The sequence below is a fragment of the Doryrhamphus excisus genome, linkage group LG15 (assembly GCF_037039965.1).
Source record: "Doryrhamphus excisus strain RoL-2023G ecotype Guam linkage group LG15, RoL_Dexc_Guam_v1.1, whole genome shotgun sequence".
NCBI classification, from domain to species: domain Eukaryota; kingdom Metazoa; phylum Chordata; class Actinopteri; order Syngnathiformes; family Syngnathidae; genus Doryrhamphus; species Doryrhamphus excisus.
The window spans coordinates 10,207,541-10,229,748 of record NC_136371.1 but is presented as its reverse complement, the minus strand read 5'-3'; the positions used below and the strand labels follow the sequence as shown (position 1 = coordinate 10,229,748).

The 22,208-nt window shown below is 43.4% G+C and overlaps 1 protein-coding gene across 1 annotated transcript in view; it reads right to left on the bottom strand.

The window, feature by feature from the left end:
- ptgfrnb (prostaglandin F2 receptor inhibitor b) overlaps positions 1-22,208 on the bottom strand; it is a 37,350-nt gene that overhangs the window by 10,059 nt on the left and 5,083 nt on the right. The window contains exons 2-11 of the mRNA XM_058051799.2: positions 20,712-20,824; positions 20,371-20,629; positions 17,900-18,307; positions 15,066-15,494; positions 9,279-9,425; positions 9,037-9,197; positions 8,837-8,957; positions 8,119-8,338; positions 7,840-8,027; positions 6,221-6,328 (exon numbers count right to left, since the gene is read on the bottom strand). Of these exons, the coding sequence (XP_057907782.2) occupies positions 6,221-6,328; positions 7,840-8,027; positions 8,119-8,338; positions 8,837-8,957; positions 9,037-9,197; positions 9,279-9,425; positions 15,066-15,494; positions 17,900-18,307; positions 20,371-20,629; positions 20,712-20,824 (2,154 nt within the window). The remainder of the gene's footprint in view (positions 1-6,220; positions 6,329-7,839; positions 8,028-8,118; positions 8,339-8,836; positions 8,958-9,036; positions 9,198-9,278; positions 9,426-15,065; positions 15,495-17,899; positions 18,308-20,370; positions 20,630-20,711; positions 20,825-22,208) is intronic.

Genomic DNA, 22,208 nt, shown 5'->3' with positions numbered 1-22,208 from the left:
AACTACCACTTCCACATGAAATGGGAGGGTTTTTTCTGAATGTCTTTCTCATCAAAAGTTGCCTCATTAATGCAACATTACTAACACCTAGTGACCAGTGTAGAATCCAACATATGACTTGTCTTTCAATATTTTTGACGAATAGGCCAAAATCAACCACATTTTTGGAGAAAAAAAAACGCAATAACGGCAGTCTGTGTTAATTTGTTCCAAAAGGTCATCCATGTTTGAAGGAAACTGACCTACATGTGTTCTGTCCATAAAAAACTCTACAGCAGTGGTGGGTATAATCAATAACTGGGTCTTTTATACAACGACTTCCCTGTTTATCATTGACTTTGATTTGTTAAGTTGTATTGATATTAAAACTCTATCCTTTCTATAATCGTGCTGTTCATTAAAATCAAGACAGGCTCTTCTTTGACGTTCCGATAATAAGCTACTGTCCGCCTTTCCCGCGACTGATCAAAGACACGTTTTGCATAATTCCGCAGGACTGGTGTGTGAAGTCAGGTTGCTTGTTTTTGGTGACGGCACCGATGCTGAAGCTATATTTAGAATACTGTGGCTTTCTTACAGATGCCCCCCCGCCCCAACCCCTTATTTATGACTTTCTTTGTTCTTGACAGTGGTGAGGAGTGAAAATGAACATGGAGAAGATGATTTTAAATACTTAGTGTGTGTTGAGATTATTTTCTCTATCACACAGCCATACGTCAACAGCAGGAAGGAGCGACTGCGTGTGCCTCTAAAGCCTCTACTTCCTCATGCATGTAGACAGATTTCATGAAGGGCAGCAGAAATTGACGTTTGCATCAGAGTTTCTTGGAAACGACAAGGCAGATAATTATAAGCAGCTGGTGGCAAACCTCCTAAAGTCCTACAAAGCCCTTGGCTGCAATATGCCACTGAAGATACACTTTGCATGTAGATGCCATCTAGATTTCTTTCTATTGAACTGTGGAGAAGTAAGTGATGAGCACATGGAAGGATTCCACCAGGACATTGGCGCTATGGAGAAATGACACCAGGGAAACTGGCATCCGAGTATAAGAGACATGTCAAAAAGCATTGTTCAGATACTGAAGTCGAAAAAGTTTGAACACCCTTGTCTTAGGCATGCTTGGAAGAGGTAGCCTTTGACCTCACAAACGGATAAATGGGTACACACGATAAACAGGCTCACTTGAGATGGACACTGTGTGCGATTCCGTATGCAGCAATAGAGGAAGATCCAGTGAGCCTGGCTACTGCAGAACTCCAACAACAATGGAGGCTTCATTACATGCTTTAAGGTGGTGTGGTTGCTTCATTAAGCAGAGAAGGCGGGGCATTGCAATGGCACAGTTAGAACTACAGCGGGCCTCTAACTGACTATCTGGCTCTCGGTCTGAGCTCATAAAACGAAAATGGCTGTCTGCGGAAATGAAAACAGCCTGATTGGATTTCTCAGGATTAATCCCCGGAGAAGGCTCCGAGGCTCCAAATTGCCTGAAATTCAAACACAGACACGCAAAAGAACGACAATTACCACCAGCGCTTATAATGAAAATGGCTGCAAATTCTCCGCTCCATAAAGCAGGGTGGTGCTGGTAGAGTGGAATCCCAACAAAAGATAAAAACACCATTTAGCCTCTCGGAAACAAAGCTGGCGGGGAGCGATGCTTCCCTCATTACTGCTGCACGCTGAAAAAGATCTCCAGTAAATGAGCTGAAATCTTGCTCTGGCCTGCTTGGCATTTGGCCTGTTTCTCTTCCAGTTTCAACAAATAATTAAGAGCCGCACTTGATATTTCCACAATCAGAAAAACTTTGAGGGTTTCTTCAATTCTACATCGTTTTGCTTAACTGTAGGACTAATGGAGTGAAAATCATTGCTCTCTTCTGCTATTGAGGACAATCTGCTCAACATATTCAATTAGTTTTACCATCAAATGCACTTTTCCTTGCTCTTCTCCTTCCTTATCTTACCACTGGCACAAGACTTTGGATGCTTCCAGTCAAAAGCAAGTTATTATTCAAGTCATCTGGAGGTCGCAGAATGTTACAAATGATTTTTTTTATTATAAATAAATAAATGACACCACTTAGTCACATGAAACTCTTATCAAAGGATCCTATTTCCACTTCTGTGCATGAAAGCTGTTTATCCCAGCATGGATGGATAAAAAACACATTTAAAGCAGATATATTCTGTCCATGGTGTGCCCGAAGTCAGCTGGGATAGGCTCCAGCATACTCCCTTGACTCCAATGAGAATAAGCGGCATAGAAAATGTCTCTAGGTGTAATGATTGGCCATACAATAGCAGACAGTGTGCAAAATATTTTTGGTGAAAATCAAATCTTACTGAGGTTCCACCATAATTTATTGGGTTTCAGTATTTCTGTTTGTGCAACAAAAAACTTTTCTTCACTGCAGCATGACAGTGAGTGGTCCTCATCGCCACAGACATGCCACCGAAGGGAGACAATTTTGTGCCACTTTTCCCTTCCTCCCCTCTCAACAAGCTCTTTCTCCCAATCCGGTAAACTTTGCACAGCATTCTCAAGCCTCCTCTTCCTCTCTTTACTGGCTTCACTATTCACTCGCCACCACTCTTGCTCACTTTAACAGTCTGTTTAGCAGCCTCCACTTTCCCCTTATTCACACCCTCTCTCTTTCCATGTCGCCACCTATTCTTTTGCTACCTCGTTCTGTCTCTCCGGTCGGCTAACGGAGCGTGAGATTGGCTAATTAACGGCTGCCTGTCTCCCCGGCAAAGACAGCTGGGTAATTTGGTGAGAGCAGAGTGGAAGGCGAGAAGGGGGAGGAAAGACTTGCGAGCCAAAGACAAGAGAAGGGGATACGATGCATTTATCAGAGGTTCTCCAAAGCAACAATTTGGCAGGTGTTAATCACCTGCTAGATTTTCTCCAAACATCTGAATGTTATTTGCTTTGAATCCGTGACATAAGTGGGTGAAAGTTGCCCCTGTGTTTGGCTCAGCAAAGTTTCCCTTTCCTACGCTCAGCTTGGCATCTTCTTGGGAAGCCAAGAGAACATCATTTCAGCTTCATCTCCTCATTGTCACTCCTGTTATCATCACAAACTGCAAGTGTTGAGGTGGACAGGATCCAAAACAGGTAAGCCATAGCAATCTCTGTTGTGGTGATGCCGTTTTCTACCAAAAAAGTGTGCCGTGAGTCACAAACACACATTGCCATAACTGCAACATGTCAGTCATTCCAGTCGTGCAGGGACAGGCTGGGAGAACACACCACAAGGTTAAAAAGACGGTGACACATGCATCGTGTGTCTGTGGATGTGTTTAATTTGCACTGTAACGTCATGGCTAGTATGTAACCATATTTGGAACCACGCATTTATCTAATTTTCTCACAATATTATGAGAAAAAATAAAGAAAAAAATAAAGAAAAAAAAAAGCAAAAATGGGGAAAAAAGTGCAAAGACCCAAGTTCATACTATTAATTTTTCACTGTTACCACAAAGCTGAAATGCATTATATTCTTGAAATATTATTAGAACTTGGCGATCATTTATGTATAGCGGAATACCGGAATAAATTCATCCAATGATAACAAAATGACTTATACCGGTATAAATGATAAACGTAAACAAGCCAAGTTCATGACAGCGCCACGGCAGACTGTATAGACACATAGGGCTCTATTTTCATAGACCAGGCGGAAGCGCTGCGCCAACAAAGTGTGGCCAATTTTCGTGAGCAGCGCAGTCCGGCGCAGCGCTCCCCCCCCCTCCCTCCCATTTCATAATATGAATGAAATGCTGTCATTGTAGAAGGAATGTTTGTGGTAGGAAGTATACTATACTCGGCGCATGTTGCCTCACAAAATATCAAAGTGGCCCTTTCATGTTTTAGTATGTAGCCCTGGCTGGAAAAGGTTTGGACGCCCCTATGAGATGATCTTGGTGCATTCTAGTAATCCTGTCACATACTCTATTGCAGTTAAAAGAGCACAACAGTAAGTATAACTGCCAAAACAGTGAGGGAGTAGAAAATGTGTGCATGTGCCTCTGTGTTAATAATGCCCATCATAAAAACAAGCACCAACAGGAGAGACATTTTCAAAAGCTTCTCAGGAATGTAGCTCCACAGTTGCTCAACCCGTAGTCTGAGTTACAAAAGGTGAGTGTGCTGGTATCAGCATGCAAGTGCACACATAGTTTTTCACTAATATTCCCCAATAACCCAACATCTGATATTTTATCTGAACGTTACAAAAGAAAAGGCTGTCACACCCATATGAGGTGTTTGCTCGCTGGCGAGTACAGTTAGAACACCCGAGGAAGCAAAGGCTTGGCTGGCAAAAGTGTCACACCTTTGTTGATGCATGTCACATGACACCAAGCTGCAAGTTGGTCCATTAACGTTCAACCTGTGTGCCATTCAACCCGGTTAGTGACACTCCCTGCCTCTGGGAGTGTCACTACATCAGCAGTTTCCATACAATCACCAAATACATCACCCACATGTTGCTCTTGGAATCATGAATTTGAGAGAAACAGGAAATATTATAATATGACTATCTGCAGGGAAAACATTGGCAAAATCTTCTGATGAGTTCCTGCGAGCACGCGGGTGCAAAGAAACATGTTTACATACATGTATGCGCGAGTACAACAGCAAAATGACATCCCGCTGAGCACACCAAACAAACCTGGCATCAGTGGGTGAGGAGTATCGTGTTTGATGAAGTTGCTGAAGGCATTTCATATATAACGCATGAGGCGGCTGGTAAAGAAATGAGGTGAGAGATGAAGAGGGATCGTAACAGATGGGTTGAGCGAGGCAGAGAACGGCACATGAGCTCATGTGACAGGTTTAAGTTAAACTGAATGGAAGCATGAGGAAGAAAGGAAAGATGGATGGGCTCGTAGAAAAGCAGGTGGTAAAAGACGGTGCAATGGTGCAGTGTGGCAGGCACAACATGGTGATCAATTCATTCATTTGGCCGGCACTTGACATTTTTCTGTTACAACGAGGCAAGCATCAAGCGTCTTATATTATTCTAGTGAGGTACAAAATGCGGCTTAACAACCGAGTTAGTAGCTGACAGCTTGTGTGTTTGTCACTTTCACTCATAAACCATTTGAAGTGCAAAGCATTGTTATGAACAGTGCTGCTGACAGACTGACGGGTTAACATTGCACATATGCAAATGGTGCAGAAGAGCTGTAGCATGCATTTCTGTGTGTGCACAAGTGAAAGTAGACAGGAGGAGAGCGACAGAGAGTGGAATCACAGCTACAACATTAGTAACATGAAATGAAAATGTTATGACTCGTGATTATGAATGATGAAATTTGTTAGCCATTATACCACACCATCATTGGGAACCTATTTTTACATTTTTGATTCATTTTAAAAGACAACTTGATACAACAATCCCTCAATCATTGTGGTTAATTGGACTGTGATAAATGAATTTGAATGATGACAAATTCAGTAGAATTCCTTACTTATAAAGTCAATATTTTCAAACATTGAAAACTTGTTTAAGACCTTCTGGTTTTCAACATTGGAGCCCTCCAGACAAGAAATAACATCCCTATAGTCACCATAGTAGACATAATAGAAAATAAGCCATTTAAGACATACTGTCATTAAGACTCATGCTCATGTGTATTGCTGTAAATGTATTTTCATGCTGGGGGAGCTGAGGGGGTGGTGGACAGGAAGTGATGGCAAATTGAGTTTTAGCTTGTCGTGTTACGCCACAACAGTAGCCCATGTTAGGGATTATTGTGCCTGTGATTAAAACCTGTTGTTAGTCTAATGACTTGATCACCGGAACATCACTGACACCTTGTGACCAGTGTAGAATACTACATATTACAGCATCTTTGAATGCATACTCTGAATTCCTTATGTGTATTTTACTTCACTTTGAAAATGTTTATTTTAGGCAAAACTGATGTAAAATTAGCTTAAATGTGCATATTTTTAGACTAATAATAGGCTGCATTCAACCCCCAAATAGCAGGATTAATTAATAAAAATTTTTTTAAACATGATAGAGTGAAGCCACAAAATTCGAAGCATAAACTGCTGAGGGATTGCTGTATAGGTATAGCTCATCACATTATAAGTTGCACTCCAACTACTGAAAAGTCCATTTTTAGTGAGGGTTGGGCTCCCAGAGGTGACTTTGAATGTCTGTAATATACGCCTATGGGTGTGTGTGTGTGTTGTACCAGTCTTTGGTGAGGATCCAGAGACACTGAGGGAACACTTCATCTTGGCTGTTTGCCATGGATAAACAGTAGTGGTGTCGGATTGTATGGCGATGGAGAAGGAAGGTCCTAGAAAACAAACACTGTCAAATGCTGGCATTTACTTAAACATAATGCTGGAAAAAACACACATCATCATCCGATGGCATTAGGATGTCTGGAATAATGAATTTAGAAAGTTAGAACTTCATTATCCTACTCTGATGGGCCGTTTGGAGGTTTTGTGGTGTTCCAACGTGTTTATATTTGACAATCCACATTTCATGCATATACAGTATGTAAACCAGGGGTGTCCAAAGTGTGACTCCAGGGCACGTCCTAAAAATACAATTAAACAAGAAAAACCGCAACATTTTTAGGAGATCAAAATAAAATGTGCTTTGTTGCCTGTAACACAAATAACTCGGGATGTTCCGGTTTTATGCTGCCGATGCCAATCCCGACAATCCATGAATACTGATACCAATGCTGATCTTTTATTGAAAATGGCCAAGAACTACTCATTTTTGCAAAATTTACTCTCATATCTTATTTCAAGCCAAACAAAGCCAATATTTTGGACACCCCTGGTATAAACAATTATTTTACAAAGAAATGAGACCCAGTCAAAAAAGCGGGGCCTCAGCTGTGGGGAATCTGACCCGGGTTGTACAAACAGAACAGGAGATTCCTTAGAAATTCCTTTTTACACTGGATAGAGGACATGGTAAATCTATAGGGATGTGAGAGGAATGTTTGGCTTAATGGATTATTCATCTGTGACATTATGCTATTATGTGCTACGCCACACAGCGTTGTGAGGAGTGATGAAGGTAATCAAATTATTCCACTAAGAGCCTTAAGCTGTATTATTAAACCATAAAGTGTTTCACTCGTAAACGTCTACTAAATATTTACTCCGTTAAGAAATACTGTATGCATCTTCAGATGCATGTTATAATTGATGAGAATTTTCATACGCTCCTAAAACATTTAAGAAACAGCTGGAACCAAGAAATGTGTAGTTTGTGCTTACATTTCCATCCCCCAAGGCAAATACACGACGTACGTGCAAACACCTCAGCATGAATGCCTGTATGTACATTATGCCTACATGTGTACTCTGTGTGTGTGTGTGTGTGGGGGGGGGGGGGGGGGCAAAAATGTTCAACGTGGACATACACAAGTACGCCTGAAAGAATACACACACAAATGTGAAGGCAGTGTGGATCTGTGCAGCTGTCTGATTGGCCGAGGGCTTCACTTTGAAGACATCCCAGCGAGGGAGGGGGGGGAGTTAGGAAAGTTAAAGGGAGGGGGAGAAAAATGAAGTCAGCGAAGGAGCGTTCAAGGGCGCCTTCGCTACATAGATTTCACCCGCTTAGCTCCGCCTCTGTTCATCCTACAGACGTCTTTCAAGTGTTCATGTGATCTTCTTAAACTGCACATTTACTCCGTCTTACACCTTTGTTCTGACTAGCTCCCATTCACATCAAACAATGTAAAAGTAGGCCAGGTATGTGCTCATACTGTACTGTACATCTTGCTTTGTGTTGGCAGTCATTGACAAAAGTGTGGGAACGCAACCGTTGTCAACCCACCGTTCTCTTGGAAGTCGATCTTGACTTTGTTGGACTCAGCACTGGTGGCTCTGGTCCACATTTGTCTTGGTTGTTGCTTTGTCCATGCGGTGATGTCACACCAGTAGAAACCTCGATCTGACAACTGGACGCCACCGAGACGAAACCGAAACTCGGCCGAATTGGACTTCACCAAAACCAGACTGTCTCTGAATGGCCAGAAATAAAACAGATGAGGTGGAAGGGATCAGAAAGAGTTCAAGCGAGCCAAATGGGCGGGGTTTCCGAGCAGGTACTCACCTCCTGTTGGGGTCTGTGGCTCCCCCGTGCTGCATAACGTTGTCAGGGCTGAGAGTCATGATAGTCCTCACATTGCTCTCTAGGCTCTCCTGTGATTGGATAAGCACCGAATAGCCAGCCTCACCCAGATTCTCCGTTGCCACTGTGCAGCTCATCTCGAAGGTAGCCCCGCCCACAGAAGCCTCACGAATGCGTTTGGCTACAACGTTCAGCGACGGACCTGGAAGTATCCACCAGTAGATCGATTAAACGACCCCTTATCTTTATGAAAGACATCATTCAGTCTGGGCGGAAGGATACGCTCCCCTGAGGGGGGAACCCCATCACAGGAAGAGATAAGCAATTACACCATGGAGTTATTCTGATTCAGAGCAGATGCGAGCACACACAGCAATGCTGTTACATCATGGCTCAATTAGCTAAAGTGAGGGCACCAAGTCAGCATGGGGGGGAGGGGGGCATAGAGCGTAGCAGACAACAAAAGATCTGTTGAGGGATTTTCCTCTGAAGTCAAGAAATGAAATGTTGGACATTAAGCTCATTCAACAGCGCTAACAGAAAGGCTACTATGACTAAAGAGCATGATCACATCACATCACAGAAGTGGACCCGTCGCTTTGGAATAAATGTTAAGCTTCCTAAAGAAAGCTAATGCAAAAGTCATGGTGTTATCAGACAACACGTGCATTGACAGCGGAGACAATAAAAACTTCCGTACGTTTTGTGTCCCACCGCACAGTCAGTGGCGAGCTCTGGTTCTCTGCGGTCTTCACCATGCCTCCCTGGCTGTTGGGACTCCACGTTGAAATGATACAAACATACTGCCCCATGTCGATCTCCTGCAGAAGGATGGACTTTATGAAGCAGCCATTCCAAAACTTCGGAATGCGGTTTGAAGCCCAGCTTTTCTTTTCCTACCTGAGTGCGGAGGAATCGCAGTTTGAATGTGTCGGGCTGGACTCGGGTTAGTGACATCACGCCGCTGTCCAGTCTGTCTGAATACAGTACTCCTGGCAACAGATTGCCATACCCGTCCAAGGAGCCAATGGGATGTGTGGCCTGAGGATCGCTGCTAGCACCTGCAGGTTATCAGAATGAACGACTCCATTACAAGCATAACATCCTCTTTACTAATTGCCGTTTTGTGAAATGAAAAGTACCAGGAAGGGTGATGTGCTCCCATGTCACACCAAGGCGGCCCCCCGCAGGGAGGTGTGTAATGTTGGTCACACGACAAGCCAACTCTGTTGGTTCACTGGTCATCTGGGGTTGAAGGATGGACTCGAGCGCCAGTGTGAAGCTGGGTCCTAGGAAAAGCAGAAGCAAATATGTTTACTTGATCAATTGAAAAGCCCAATATATATAATATAAGGTCCCAATATATAAGTGTATTTATTAATCTGCATTCTACTCCTCTTGGCAGACACACTAGGATTCAGCCTGGTTTTTATGACGCTAACCAAGGTTCCACTATACCTGGAAAAGGTGGGCGGGTTTAGTGTGCTAATACCACACAGTGGAACCTTTCTTAGCCTAATTAATTAGTTCCATTTTTTACATTACCAGAAAAACATGCAAACCGGAGCGGACACTAACCGAGGTGGACGCTAACCGAGGTTCCGCTGTACGTATATGTAATTATCACCATTTACAGCTCTGTTATTAAAATGTGTAAGTCTAAAGAGTGCTTGTGTTTCAGCAGTGCTTTTATAATCAACAACAACACCCTTCTAATAATAACACAGTTAGCTACTGAGCTGCCCTCTGGAGAAATGATTGCCCATCCTGGCGGCACATTATTTCCTCCACCAGTGCCAGGTTTTGTCCGGTGTGGCCACTCGACAAGTAAAGCACAATGATTGCTGCTTTGTGCTTTGGACCGTAGATCCATGGAGCCAGGTCGTAGGAAGAGAGAGGAAATGACACTGTTGACTGTGGAAGATGAGGTCTGCATCTCTCTATCAGACCTCCAGATTGCGTTGTTACACTTCAGGGAGCACACACTAGCCTGAGGAGAGGTGTTGGGCCGAGAGCCGTTCCTAATATTTTACCGCTTTGTTTATGAATTTGGGTTAGTATCTCATTCCAAAAGGATTATTACCAAGATACTGTATAAGATAAACAGGACAACAATTTGCATGGGGTGTTATTTCATGCATCCAAAAGGAGTGCACTTCTGTGTGTTTGGCAATGGACGGGATTTGGAGTGATGTCGTTTGGACGTCATAGAAGCGCACACAAACACACACAGCACCCCGCATGCACAGTCACCATCTGTTGGGAGACACACACACGCGTGTGCACACACACGTAAACACACACTTGATGGATGAGGAAGTGTGAAGCTTCCCTGGCAATTATTCATGTGCCACTCAGTCACTGGAATGCCTTATTTAGTAAAGCAACACAAGCCGGCACCAGCTTCAACTAGATCGGTCCAAAATCGCCCCAAAATTTGATGTGAACCAGAACCAGAAACCAGAGAATTCCAGAATAACATTTTTCGCTTCACATTCCATACATATACATTAAATTCTTTAAATAAGGAAACTATAAAGTTATATTACCCTATTCTTTGAGGGAGGGTGCACAAAAACAAGCTTAGAACAGATTTGTTTGTCTTCCACTTCTGGAAAAATTGAGGACAAAAAAGTAAACCATTCTTTCCCTCACAAGAAAAAAAAGACAAGCAGATGACACATGAATTGTTAAAAAGGTGCCGTCACTTACACGTCTTCTTTTTGTGTTTCCAGCACGAGCGTGGGTGTGACGCTGATTTGATCAGGGCTTGAACCGCCCACCCAGTTTGCTATGTGTTGGTTAAAGGTTTCCCATTCTGCTAAGCATTTAAAAAAAAGGCATTTGCACAACACAGGGTCGATATCAAGCTGTGAAATAACAATGTGATCAGATCAGGACACCAGGAAGATGGCGGTAGTATTTCGAAATGACCTTACCCACTTGCCCACCACCAAGGCCACCTGTCATGTGATGTTGCTTTGAGTTTAGCAGAGTCGAGATAAGAAGAACGCTGAAAACAAGCACTAAAAACAGAAGACTAATTTCATGTGCAGCAATTGAAGGACCAAAATGGGTCAATGCCAATAACTGCATTACTAAGTTGTTACACAAACTTCTCTTTATATGAGCATACTATTAGCAAACATACTTGTTTTTTATTTCACTAACAAGGGGAGAAAAGCAGCAACTTCACGGTGGTAATGCAGATAATAAAAGCCATTATAGTCAACACACAGAAATGCATCTACACCTGGCAAACAAGGCACACCATGCAGTCGGCGGTTGAGCAGCACATAGTGGATCACTATTTAGCAGTCATAGCTCTGCAAATTTGATGAATTTTGGTCCATCTTTTTGAATTATTTTCTCTGACAAAAGGTGTGTTATCCCAGCAGAGAGCACATGTCATTCCCTGTAAACACGTCATAAAACAGTTGCAGCTGACCATTATTTTCTTAATCGATTACTGTGAACCTTGTTGGTTAGATTGATCTAATAATTGGTAAAAGACGGACCAAATCATTCATTCATTCATTCATTTTCTACCGCTTTTTCCTCACGAGGGTCGCTGGAGCCTATCCCAGCTGTCTTCGGGCGAGAGGCGGGGTACACCCTGAACTGGTCGCCAGCCAATCACAGGGCACATAGAGACAAACAACCATTCACACTCACATTCATACCTATGGACGATTTGGAGTCGCCAATTAACCTAGCATGTTTTTGGAATGTGGGAGGAAACCGGAGTACCCGGAGAAAGGACCAAATCAATATGAACCAAATAGTTGTTTGTTGTTAGTGGTTTGGTCTCTGCCGCATTACCAAGCTGCCATTTGGGAGGAGAAGAACGTGGTGTCGTGCCAAAACAACCGAGTACGGATGCACCGTTGGCACTCTTGGCAGGCATGTGCGATATGAAGAGCAGATAACATAAGCCTCTTGAGCTGTTCTGTCAACATGGAGCTTCTCAGGAATCCGGGGGTTATACATTTCTGCATCCAGAAGTCAGCGATCGGTCGTATTGGAACATTTTGACATCACCGTCTGTCTGAGCCACACCTTCTATAGCTCTAGGACCGCACCTCAAAACAATAATAATGAAAACACAACTATATTACATCGCGACACACAAGTAAACACAGGAAGTATTATTCTATAAAGTTTGTTTGAACATTGACATATTCTGAGCTGCTCTATCGACAACAATTCCAGCTGACACAACAACACACACACTTGGAAGTGCAGCCCAAGGTGAGCAAATTTGCCTCCAGAAACTGCATCCACGTGCCCAAACAAATCCCACAACAAAAAAAACCTTTTGTCCTCAATGGTAGGTTGTACTTGTAGCATAGAAATAGAGTGAAACATCAAGGGCACGCATCAATAGAATAGGAAGTGACTGGTGACAGCATGCCAGCAGATAACCACACACACACACACACAGTCACAAACAGGATAAGGATGAACCATCAGAAGAAATGCTTTTCTCGTGCTGTGTATGAAAGTATTCCTGGGTGTGTGTAAGTATTCCTGTGTGTAGCTGCAGTAGGAATGTATACCCCCAAGCTAAAACGGAGCTGCTCTACCAGTTAGACAGTGCCATATGCTCTATAACATGCTCTGAAACTAAATTAATTCTCACATACAATAGGTATTTAATACCACACACCTCTCTCACTCACACACACACAATGCCATGCATGCCAACAACATCAATTCCTTCATACGATTTTGGTTGCAGCCTCTATGCATGTGTGTCCGTCCATTAAGGGGACTGGTATTTGTAAATGTAACATACATCCTGAAGGCTTTTGAGACTTTCACATGTTATTACGCTGGATCAATGGCTTACGCTGGCTGATGTACAGGGACACAGATTCTATCGTTTTAACCCTAGTCAAGGCAACGTATTAAAAAGGTTTCAGCAGTGGGCACATATTCCATTCCATCATAGATAGATTGATAGACTTCCTGTATTGTCATTGCACAATAACACAGCAGTGAAATTGCCAACGAAATGTCGTTGCCTGGCTCCCGTATAATAATAAATAATAATAATAATAATGTGGAGAATAAATAGATGACATCAAATATGAACAACAATGTACAGCGTAAACAGTAAATTGCACAAATAATTCAAATAATTTTGAATAAATAATAATAATTTACAGCCCGGCGGTCTTGTGGTTAGCGTGCAGACTTCACAGCTAGGAGACCAGGGCTCAATTCCACCCTCAGCCATCTCTGTGTGGAGTCTGCATGTTCTCCCCGTGCATGCGTGGGTTTTCTCCGGGTACTCCGGTTTCCTCCCACATTCCAAAAACATGCTAGGTTAATTGGCGACTCCAAATTGTCCATAGGTATGAATGTGAGTGTGAATGGTTGTTTGTCTATATGTGCCCTGTGATTGGCTGGCGACCAGTCTGGGGTGTACCCCGCCTCTCGCCCGAAGACAGCTGGGATAGGCGCCAGCACCTCCGCGACCCTCGTGAGGAAAAAGCGGTAGAAAATGAATGAATGAATGAATAATAATTTAAAGTTTTGCTTGTGCGTGTGGGCAGGTAGAGGGGCTTATTTGGCATTAAGCAGTCTGATGGCCAGGGGGAAGTAGCTGTCTCTAAACCTGGTTGTTCTACAGCGGATGCTGCAGAGCCTTCTCCCCGATGAAGGCGAGAAAACAGTCCATGCTGTGGGTGCGTGGGGTCAGAGTAGATCCGATCGGCTCTTGATACGCAGCGGCTGTTTGCTATGTCCTTAATAGTTTAAGAAGCGGAAGTGTAGAAAACACTGATTTCTGTAGAGGGGTTCATGACGCAAAGCACTGCCATCAAGCAATACACTTTTTTTCTACATAACTAGCTGCTACAAATTAACATAACTTTTGTGATGCAGCTAATTTATGGCTAAAAATACATTTCCCATGATGCTTAGCGTGTCTCTTCATGAAGTACTGATGTGGACGAGTATAGGTCTTGTATGCAGCAATCTCTGACACATCTAAAGTAAGTTTGATCAAGCGTTAGGACAGCTTCTGTTGGGACTACTCAGACCACCAACCGTCTCTATCTATCCATCAGTACTATCACCAAGGGCTTTGGAAAGGCTGGACTGAATGAAGAGGATCGTTCAGCAAAGAGCGACAACGAAAGAGACGGAGAGAAGTGCCAAAGTGTGTGATGAAGGAATTATGAGGCTGTTCAATTGTGATTCTTGTCAAGATGACTTGAGTGGTTTTTGTTCCCAGGAGGAGGAGGAGGAGGAGGGAGGTGATGAATTACTTTCCTTCTAGGCTACTGTTGAACTAACCAGTCATGCTAACTAGTCATGCTAAAACAAACTGTTCGGCACTCTTTGGAAAAAGCATTTATTTCATCCTGTTTTTTTAATCTTTCTGTGTGCTAAATATCTCATGTTGCAGTATGGAAATTCCAGTACACACAGCCATTACTGTCTAAATGCCTGGCAACACAAGATAACCAAGTATCTTGCCTACAGTAAAGAAAGCAGTCGGAGCATGATCCCCTTCCTCTGGAAACACACAACACACACACAACTGCAAACACACCTCCAAAATTCCAACTGCCTAGCAGAGGAAGCTAGATGTGAAGGAGATGGAGTGGCCAAGTATGGTGGAAGTGGAAGAACTCAACGCGTACCACCCACCAGCTCTGGATGTCATCACGGAGGAGCGGCAAAAATTCCTCTAACATTCTGTGCTTACACACAATATTGACACTTTAGACACAACCTGCTCATGTTCACCGTGATGTGAACTCATTGGTGTTGCCAATGGTGATTGGCCAATGATGGTTGTGTTTCCAGATATTTTCACAGGCCAGTATGTCTATACTTTTATCAAAACTGTACACTGACAATTTCTGTAGTTCTATAGTTTTGTGTATAGTGTGACAGTGTGTCTCTTCACTCACTGATTTGGGACACCTTCACCATCACGGGGCTTGACATCTTCTCACTCGCCAGGTGCCACCGCCCCCCTCCGCCCGTGCTCCTCCCTCCTTTGCAGATGAAGGCCCGGATGCGGCAGGTGTACGTCCCTTCGTCTTCCACGCTAACCTGTCTCACCGTCAGCCTGTACCCGTCTGCCCCGATCCGCTCCAGGCTGGCCTCGCCGCGGTTCCCTTGTGTTGAGCTGGCAGACACATTGGCGATCACCACCCCGCTGCGCTCCATCGTGATGATATCGCGGCCGTTGGCCAGCCAGGACACTTCGAGCGACAGGGAGGGCAGGTTGTCGGCAGCAACGGAGCAAAGAAGGGTCAGCTTGTCACCAGGGGAGAGGAGCAGATTTGTTGAGGGCGGAGAGGAAGATGAAAAAGCCTTCACACCGAGGGACTGACCTTGAGAAGAAAAGAACAGACAAATTAGAAATTTATACCAAATACCTACACTAAATACAATAATTAAATAAAAAGGTAATAAAAAGGTCATGAAGTGAACAAGTCTCAATCAGGAGCACTACACTGCTTATGCTGTTGTTACTGTCCATTTCATAGGAGCAGAATATTTTTCATGTTGAAAGATACTACACAGATACTATATCCTTCATGATGGTCGCTGCACTTCAGTAGCTTGGACTGGGCATGCAGCCAATGTTGATTTCTCCAATGAGCGTCTTATGTCTTATGTCTGCCACCAGACAAGTCTTCCTCACTGCCTTACTGCCCTACAGTTAACTACAGTGAAGAAAGAAGAAAAGTGATGTTCTTCCTGTCAGAATAGCAACATGACTATGTCTTACTAGTTCTCTATTTCTATGTGTACAGAAAATGAACAGCAGTGCGTAAGAGCAAAAGTCCATGAACCAAGGACCACATGTAGTTTGAATCCATGACAGGAGAACAACAAACTACGAATAATCTCCCTCAGCATGTACATTTTCAACTTTAGAACTGTAACCCACGTCACATCCAAGATACCATGTAAATATGCTCCTTGAGCAATATCAATATGATCCCGGAATCTGTCATGGCATCCAACATAAAGCAGAGGAAGCTACATGGTGTTCATCTAGAGCTATCACAATCAATCGACTAGTAATGTAATACCTAACCACCAAACGTTGAAGCTCGGAACACCGTAACCAAGATGCCGAGGAATTATACCAATTGAGAACTGTGACATATATGATGCAAATATGCCTCTAAGGTTCTGTGAGAAGTATAAAGACAAAATCAGAGCAACCTGTGCTGCATCATTACTTTTCTGTATATTATCTTGCATTGCAAAACTACAATGAATGAAATAGTGAATTGTGTATTTGTGCTGTGAAAAGTAAAAGCTCCACAAACAGGACAAGATGGCTATCGTCTGCAACTGTCAGAAATAGTGGAGGATTTTTCTCAAGAGAGTCCACTTTTATTAAAACTGTTGCGGGTCCTTGCTGGGTATCCTCTAACCAACACACTTGGACACAGTCTCCAATGGCAACCTAGAGCAGAGCATGCTGGGAGTCTCCGTATGGTGTCTGGGACAGGACAAAACAAGACAAAGCCCAGTCTGTTTGACTTTCCTCATCCTCTTTGCTCAAGTTGCTCAGTCAATAAGAAACACTATGGTCCCCAGACCTGCGTATTTGTAATTGTGTGCATGCTCATATGTGTCTATGTGTGAGTGTGGGGCTGTACTCTCAATTTGTTATAAATCACTGACTGTTTTCCAGCACTTTAGAGGATATGGTAACCCAGACAGATATAAGATATGGTGACCGCGGCAACCACAATGAATGAGTGTGTGAGTGTAGGGGCCTCCCTAAAACACAATAACACTCCAGCAGTGAGGGTCAGCAGCCTCCTAGGACACAGAGCGAAGGATGCCATTCCAGTGAGGAACAGCCACACAACAAAAAGGTCACGTCTCCCATTTTTCTCCCCTGGGACCCTCCATCCTTCTCTATCGACCACTTTACGCTGCAGCTCAGAAAACATCAAACACATTGTAGCGTCTTTTATCAGCGTGAGTGAGATCGTGCTTTTCTCCCTGCAGGGAAATCATTTACACATTACAGCTGCAACAAAGTCAACTCTAATAGCGGCCTAGGATGTTCAGCAAGGCTCCAAATGCAGCGTTTCTGTTGCAAAGGGCTGCGTGGACACAGCACCAGTGAGGTTTGAAGCCTGCTTGCACCACCTGCTCCTGTCCTTTACAGTCAGTGCAGCCAAGGATTCCTCCAGAGAATGAAGTCAGCACCGAGCCAAGCCTAGACAATCTCAGCAAAAACCACCGTAATGCTACCAACTGGCTTCTTGTATGTTTTATTTTAACCAACTGTGAAAAAAAGTGTGATTAATTACACTTTAATAATTATTTTATCTCTAATTTTACAGTTTCTGTATACAAGCTGCTTTATTTATTTATTTTTTATGTGTTGGGATCCTTGTAATTGAGTTGATGTGGTGGAAAATAATCACAGTCAGTCAGTCACACCCCAACACTAATTGGCTATCATTGTGTTTTGGCTTGTTTAACACCAGCTGTTGGCTCCCATTGGGAGGGCAAGGTGAGTAGCAGAGAGGAGATGTGAAAATGATGCAGCATGGGAGTGATGTCGGTGCAATGAATGGAAAAATGACATTTCAAAAACTACCCTACAGCACAATTGATAAAGGTGGAGTGATATGGTATAAAGAATGAGTTTGCTTATCGCTCAACTGAAGTTTAGCCTACCACATCAACGCAAAGCACCCTGTCCAGTGCAGCGACAGCGAATGTTTTGTTTGACAGCAAAAAAAAACGCTGATCTTACCTGTTGGAACAACAGCCACAGTTCCCATTTCCTTTGTCTTGCCCACGATTTGAATCCATTTCCCTCCATTTTCATGCGTCCACTCCGTTCCGTTGCACTCATAAATCCCTTCGTCCGATGTCGTCACTCTGGAAATCACAAGCTCAAACAATCCGTTCTTCCCGGGGGCCAACCGGACGGATCCATCGGCGTAACGCCTGGTGTACTTGGCCCCTGTGACCACGTCCCCCTGGGGGCCAAATGTCAAAATCTCCTCCGATGTCCCCCCTTTTTTCAGTGACCAGGTGACAGACAGGTATGTGGGCTGGATGAGTTCTCTGGTGACGTTACAGGAGAGCGTGACCTCACTGCCCTCGGGGATGACAGAGGGCGGAGTCTGAGGTGTGACCTTGAGTGTGTTGGGGATGACTGGTGAAGACAAGAAAAGAAGTTCAAATAAAATTAAAGCACTGCGCAAAATGACATTTGTTGAGAGACAGATTCTTTGTCTTTTTTAGCCAAGTTCACACATTTTAGGTCGTGTTTCTCCAACTGGACCAGTTCCAAAGTTTACAAACCAATGCATAGAACCAGTAAGCTTCAGTTATATAAATAGTCATGCAACTCAAAGTACGCTACAATACATTCACAACATTGAACGCAGTTTCAATTAAATGATCAAGACCTACATTCCGTTTCACAATGCTGTGATGACTTCTGATCTGTGACAGGAGGTTCTTGTTTACTGCAGTGATCAGTCAAATCGGATTCATGTCTTGTTTTGTGGCAGGGAAAAAAAGTAGTAAATTGGAGGAAAACAAGACGTCCTGAAGATAAGTACTGCCTTTGCCTGAGCTGCTCCATGTGCCCTACTTTAAATTTCAAGGAGAGCCCAACTGCCTGTGAACATTTAGAAAGCAAATGAGCCTGAGAGAAACAGTGATAAAAGTCATTTGTGTAAAATGATGTCTGTAAAATCATGTGTAAATGAACACGTTAGCTTAAAGCTTACATTGCATGATGTCTGACAACTGTGTGATTTTGTGAGCTTGTGGATGAAAAAGACCTGATGAGGAGAGTTGATGAAAGCCATTATATTTTATGCTTAAAAACAAACCAATAAAATGAATTAGCTGTTTTTGCCAAAATTTGTCATGCTCAACACCATAAAAATTATAAAACACAACTTCTCTTCTGTGACACCAAATATTCATTTGTAATTCATATTTTAATTCTACCCGCCGGTAACTGTCATTTGTCAGCAATATTGTGTTAAACAGTAGATTCTATTTTAAAAAAAAAAACATTTAGTGTTGTCACAACTGGGCTCTAGAGGCCGTTGTGGTCAGGGTGGCTATGATGTGAACGTTGATGACAGATAGCCAAGGCGGAAAAAAATAATAATCCACGTTTTGCACTATCAATTAAAATTAGCCTGAACTGAGTTTTCAAACCCGCAGCGACCTCTACTTCACTCGTTTCTTACATAACCAAACACCCTCGGTGGGGAGATAGATTTCATGTGTGTCTGTGTGTGTGTGTCTATGCATGTGCACCAATGACGTGCTGTGCACAAGTCTCGACTGGTACACACCCTGCAGGGGCAAATCCGACTTATCATCACAGCTAACAACTGAGAGCCTCCCTTGTGCGCACACACATTGGAATATTCTTTCTCTCGTTCAAAGCAAAGTGCACATGCTCATGCACGCTTACGTGCACGTACACACTGCTACCTAGTTAATTCTGGTCTAAATTTAACAAGGTGTTTGGGGTGCTGCACTGGGAACAGCTGAACATGATGGTGCATTATACTGTAGATGACACCACTTTTTGTGTCAAATATGTTTAAAAAGACCCAAATATGCATCCTTTCTTTCTGTGTGTTTGCGCTCAGGATAACTGTTCCTTATATTCAGGGTGTTTAACTACTCGCTGTGTAACCGCAAGCCAGAAACCCAATTAAACTCAAAGGAAAATGCTGAATCCAAGATTCTCTCTCGTGTCAGAAAATAGACCGCATTATGCAGGACCTAAGCTGCGCTGTCCTGGCATGAGTGTCATACCAATCCAGGGAAAATCGACATTTTGAGCAGGATATGTGAGAATGATTACCGTTACCGTATTGAAGCCAAGAGGAGAAATTCCCTCTCATCATTGTATTTCTGTACCATAATTCCACATATGCATGTACTATACATCTTAGCTGATGGATCTCTCTCAGTCCTTGCCAACAGCTCCCACCTGACATGTGTATGAAGTGTGTGCATGGGCATGAAAGCCAAAATGTAAGCCGGAGCCCATCTAAAACGATGCACGGATGCATGCGTGGTGGGGTTTAAACATGTCCAGTAGAGCATTGCTAAGTCATGGCACTGGCTGTTAAATGAACCGTAGACAGATACACACACTTTAAAAAGTAAAACTAGCTTGTCTGCTCCAACGCTTTACTAATTACAACACACACGCAAGCACACACACCTCCCCCATACCAATGAGCTGGACCTGAGCCTCGTAGTTTCCGCTGATGACAGAGTCGGTGCTTGGTGTTTGGCACCAGTAGAAGCCGGCGTCTTGCGACTTGGCTTCCGCTATCTTTAGCTCCACCACGTTGTCCTGAAGACGCATCACGGAGATGTCACCAGATGCCACGCGCTTGCTGAGTGAGGGGTGGGAGTAGCTGGGGTCAAAGGTGGAGATGATCTTGACACGCTGGCCATTGGCCTCCCGAGACATCATCCACTCAAAGTCCTTGATGACAGCGGAGGAGAGACTCACATCAAGAACAAAAACATCCAAACAGTTGTCCTGATAAGTGGTCCATACTACAAACCTGCTCACGGGGGCCCATATAATCATTGACATCACATCTGATGGAGACGGGCTGGCTCTCCACGCGAATCAATGGACCTGGAGACACCGTCACCACCCGGGCTAAGCACCCACCTTGAGATAGACATTGAAGAACAATAAATACACATACTCACACACAAGAAAATACCCAAAATAAAATAAACCAGGGGTAGGGATGGGGCTGATCCAATCTAGTATGGATATTGGTAAGAATATCAGCAAACACAGCCAAAAGAGTATCAGCGAATGTAGCTGTCTCCACACATGCAGTGCAGCCATTCTGCATGCACACATAAACGCACCGCCATCTGGGTTTGAGCGAGGAGGTTCTTATAGCATGTAAAATCATGTAAAATGTGAAATCGACACGAAACTGCAACAACCTGGAAGTTAGCCGTAAACACATCAGGCTGAGTGTGAGATGTTTGCTGATATTCTTTGAGCTACATTTGCTGATATTATTTTGCCGTGGTTAAAGCTGACAATAACCTGTTTTGTTTGATTTTAATGTTTTGTTCATTCGAATGTTGATCGACTGCCTCCTTGTCACTCTTATAGCAGCTGTGGACGCTTCCATATATATTTTTTTAATTCAGAATCAGCAGACATATAAATGTGACCCGCCTGGTTCAGCCAGCTCCACCAAAGTCTCCAGAATGATAGTCGAAAGTGATAGTTGTTGAACTATAAGCCCAGATTGTCAACTTGACATCCAGCATGACTCCTATAGTGTCGGGTTTACCAACGTCCATATAGATGCACCAATTGCACAAATTCCGGTATCGGGATTGAAACTAATGAAAAAATGCATCCCTCGCCAGGGGTGTGAAGTTTCTCCTAGAACTACACCCAACTATACAATAAATAAATATGTATGTGAGATGTTTGCATGTCACCTGTTGGGTTACACCCACAGTCCATTTATGTCCGTCCTCAGACCCAAACTTATAAAAAGACATTGTGTATTGTCATAACACTGACAGTTACACATAAACTAATGTTACAGAACAACAAACATGAATGTGAAATTCAGAAACACCACCATAGGTGTTGACAAAGTGGACACGCATCAACATGCGCAACTGAAGGGAACAGGAGCAAACAGGACCGAGCACAGCTGAAGAGAATTCATCTGAATGATCGCGTCAGCAGATTAGAAAGATTGCCTAGGAAGCAGAAAGTGAGCGATTTATGTAGACAATCCACTCAACAATGTATTATCCACGGTTTCTCTTTTCATTAGCGGCAGCTAATTTCCATTGTATCTCACCCAAAGTGTGTGTGTCCTCACTGCAAAGTGTGACCCCAACTGACCTCTGCACTCAGCTGATGGCAAAGCATTCAAAGGAGGTCAGATATCAGAGTTGCGTGTTGTGTGTCACCTGCCACCTCGAAACCGCTTACAAGAAGTGTTCTTTAAACTCTTGGAGATTTTTGTTCTATGTCTGTGCAAAAATAATGCAACCCAGGATTCCTT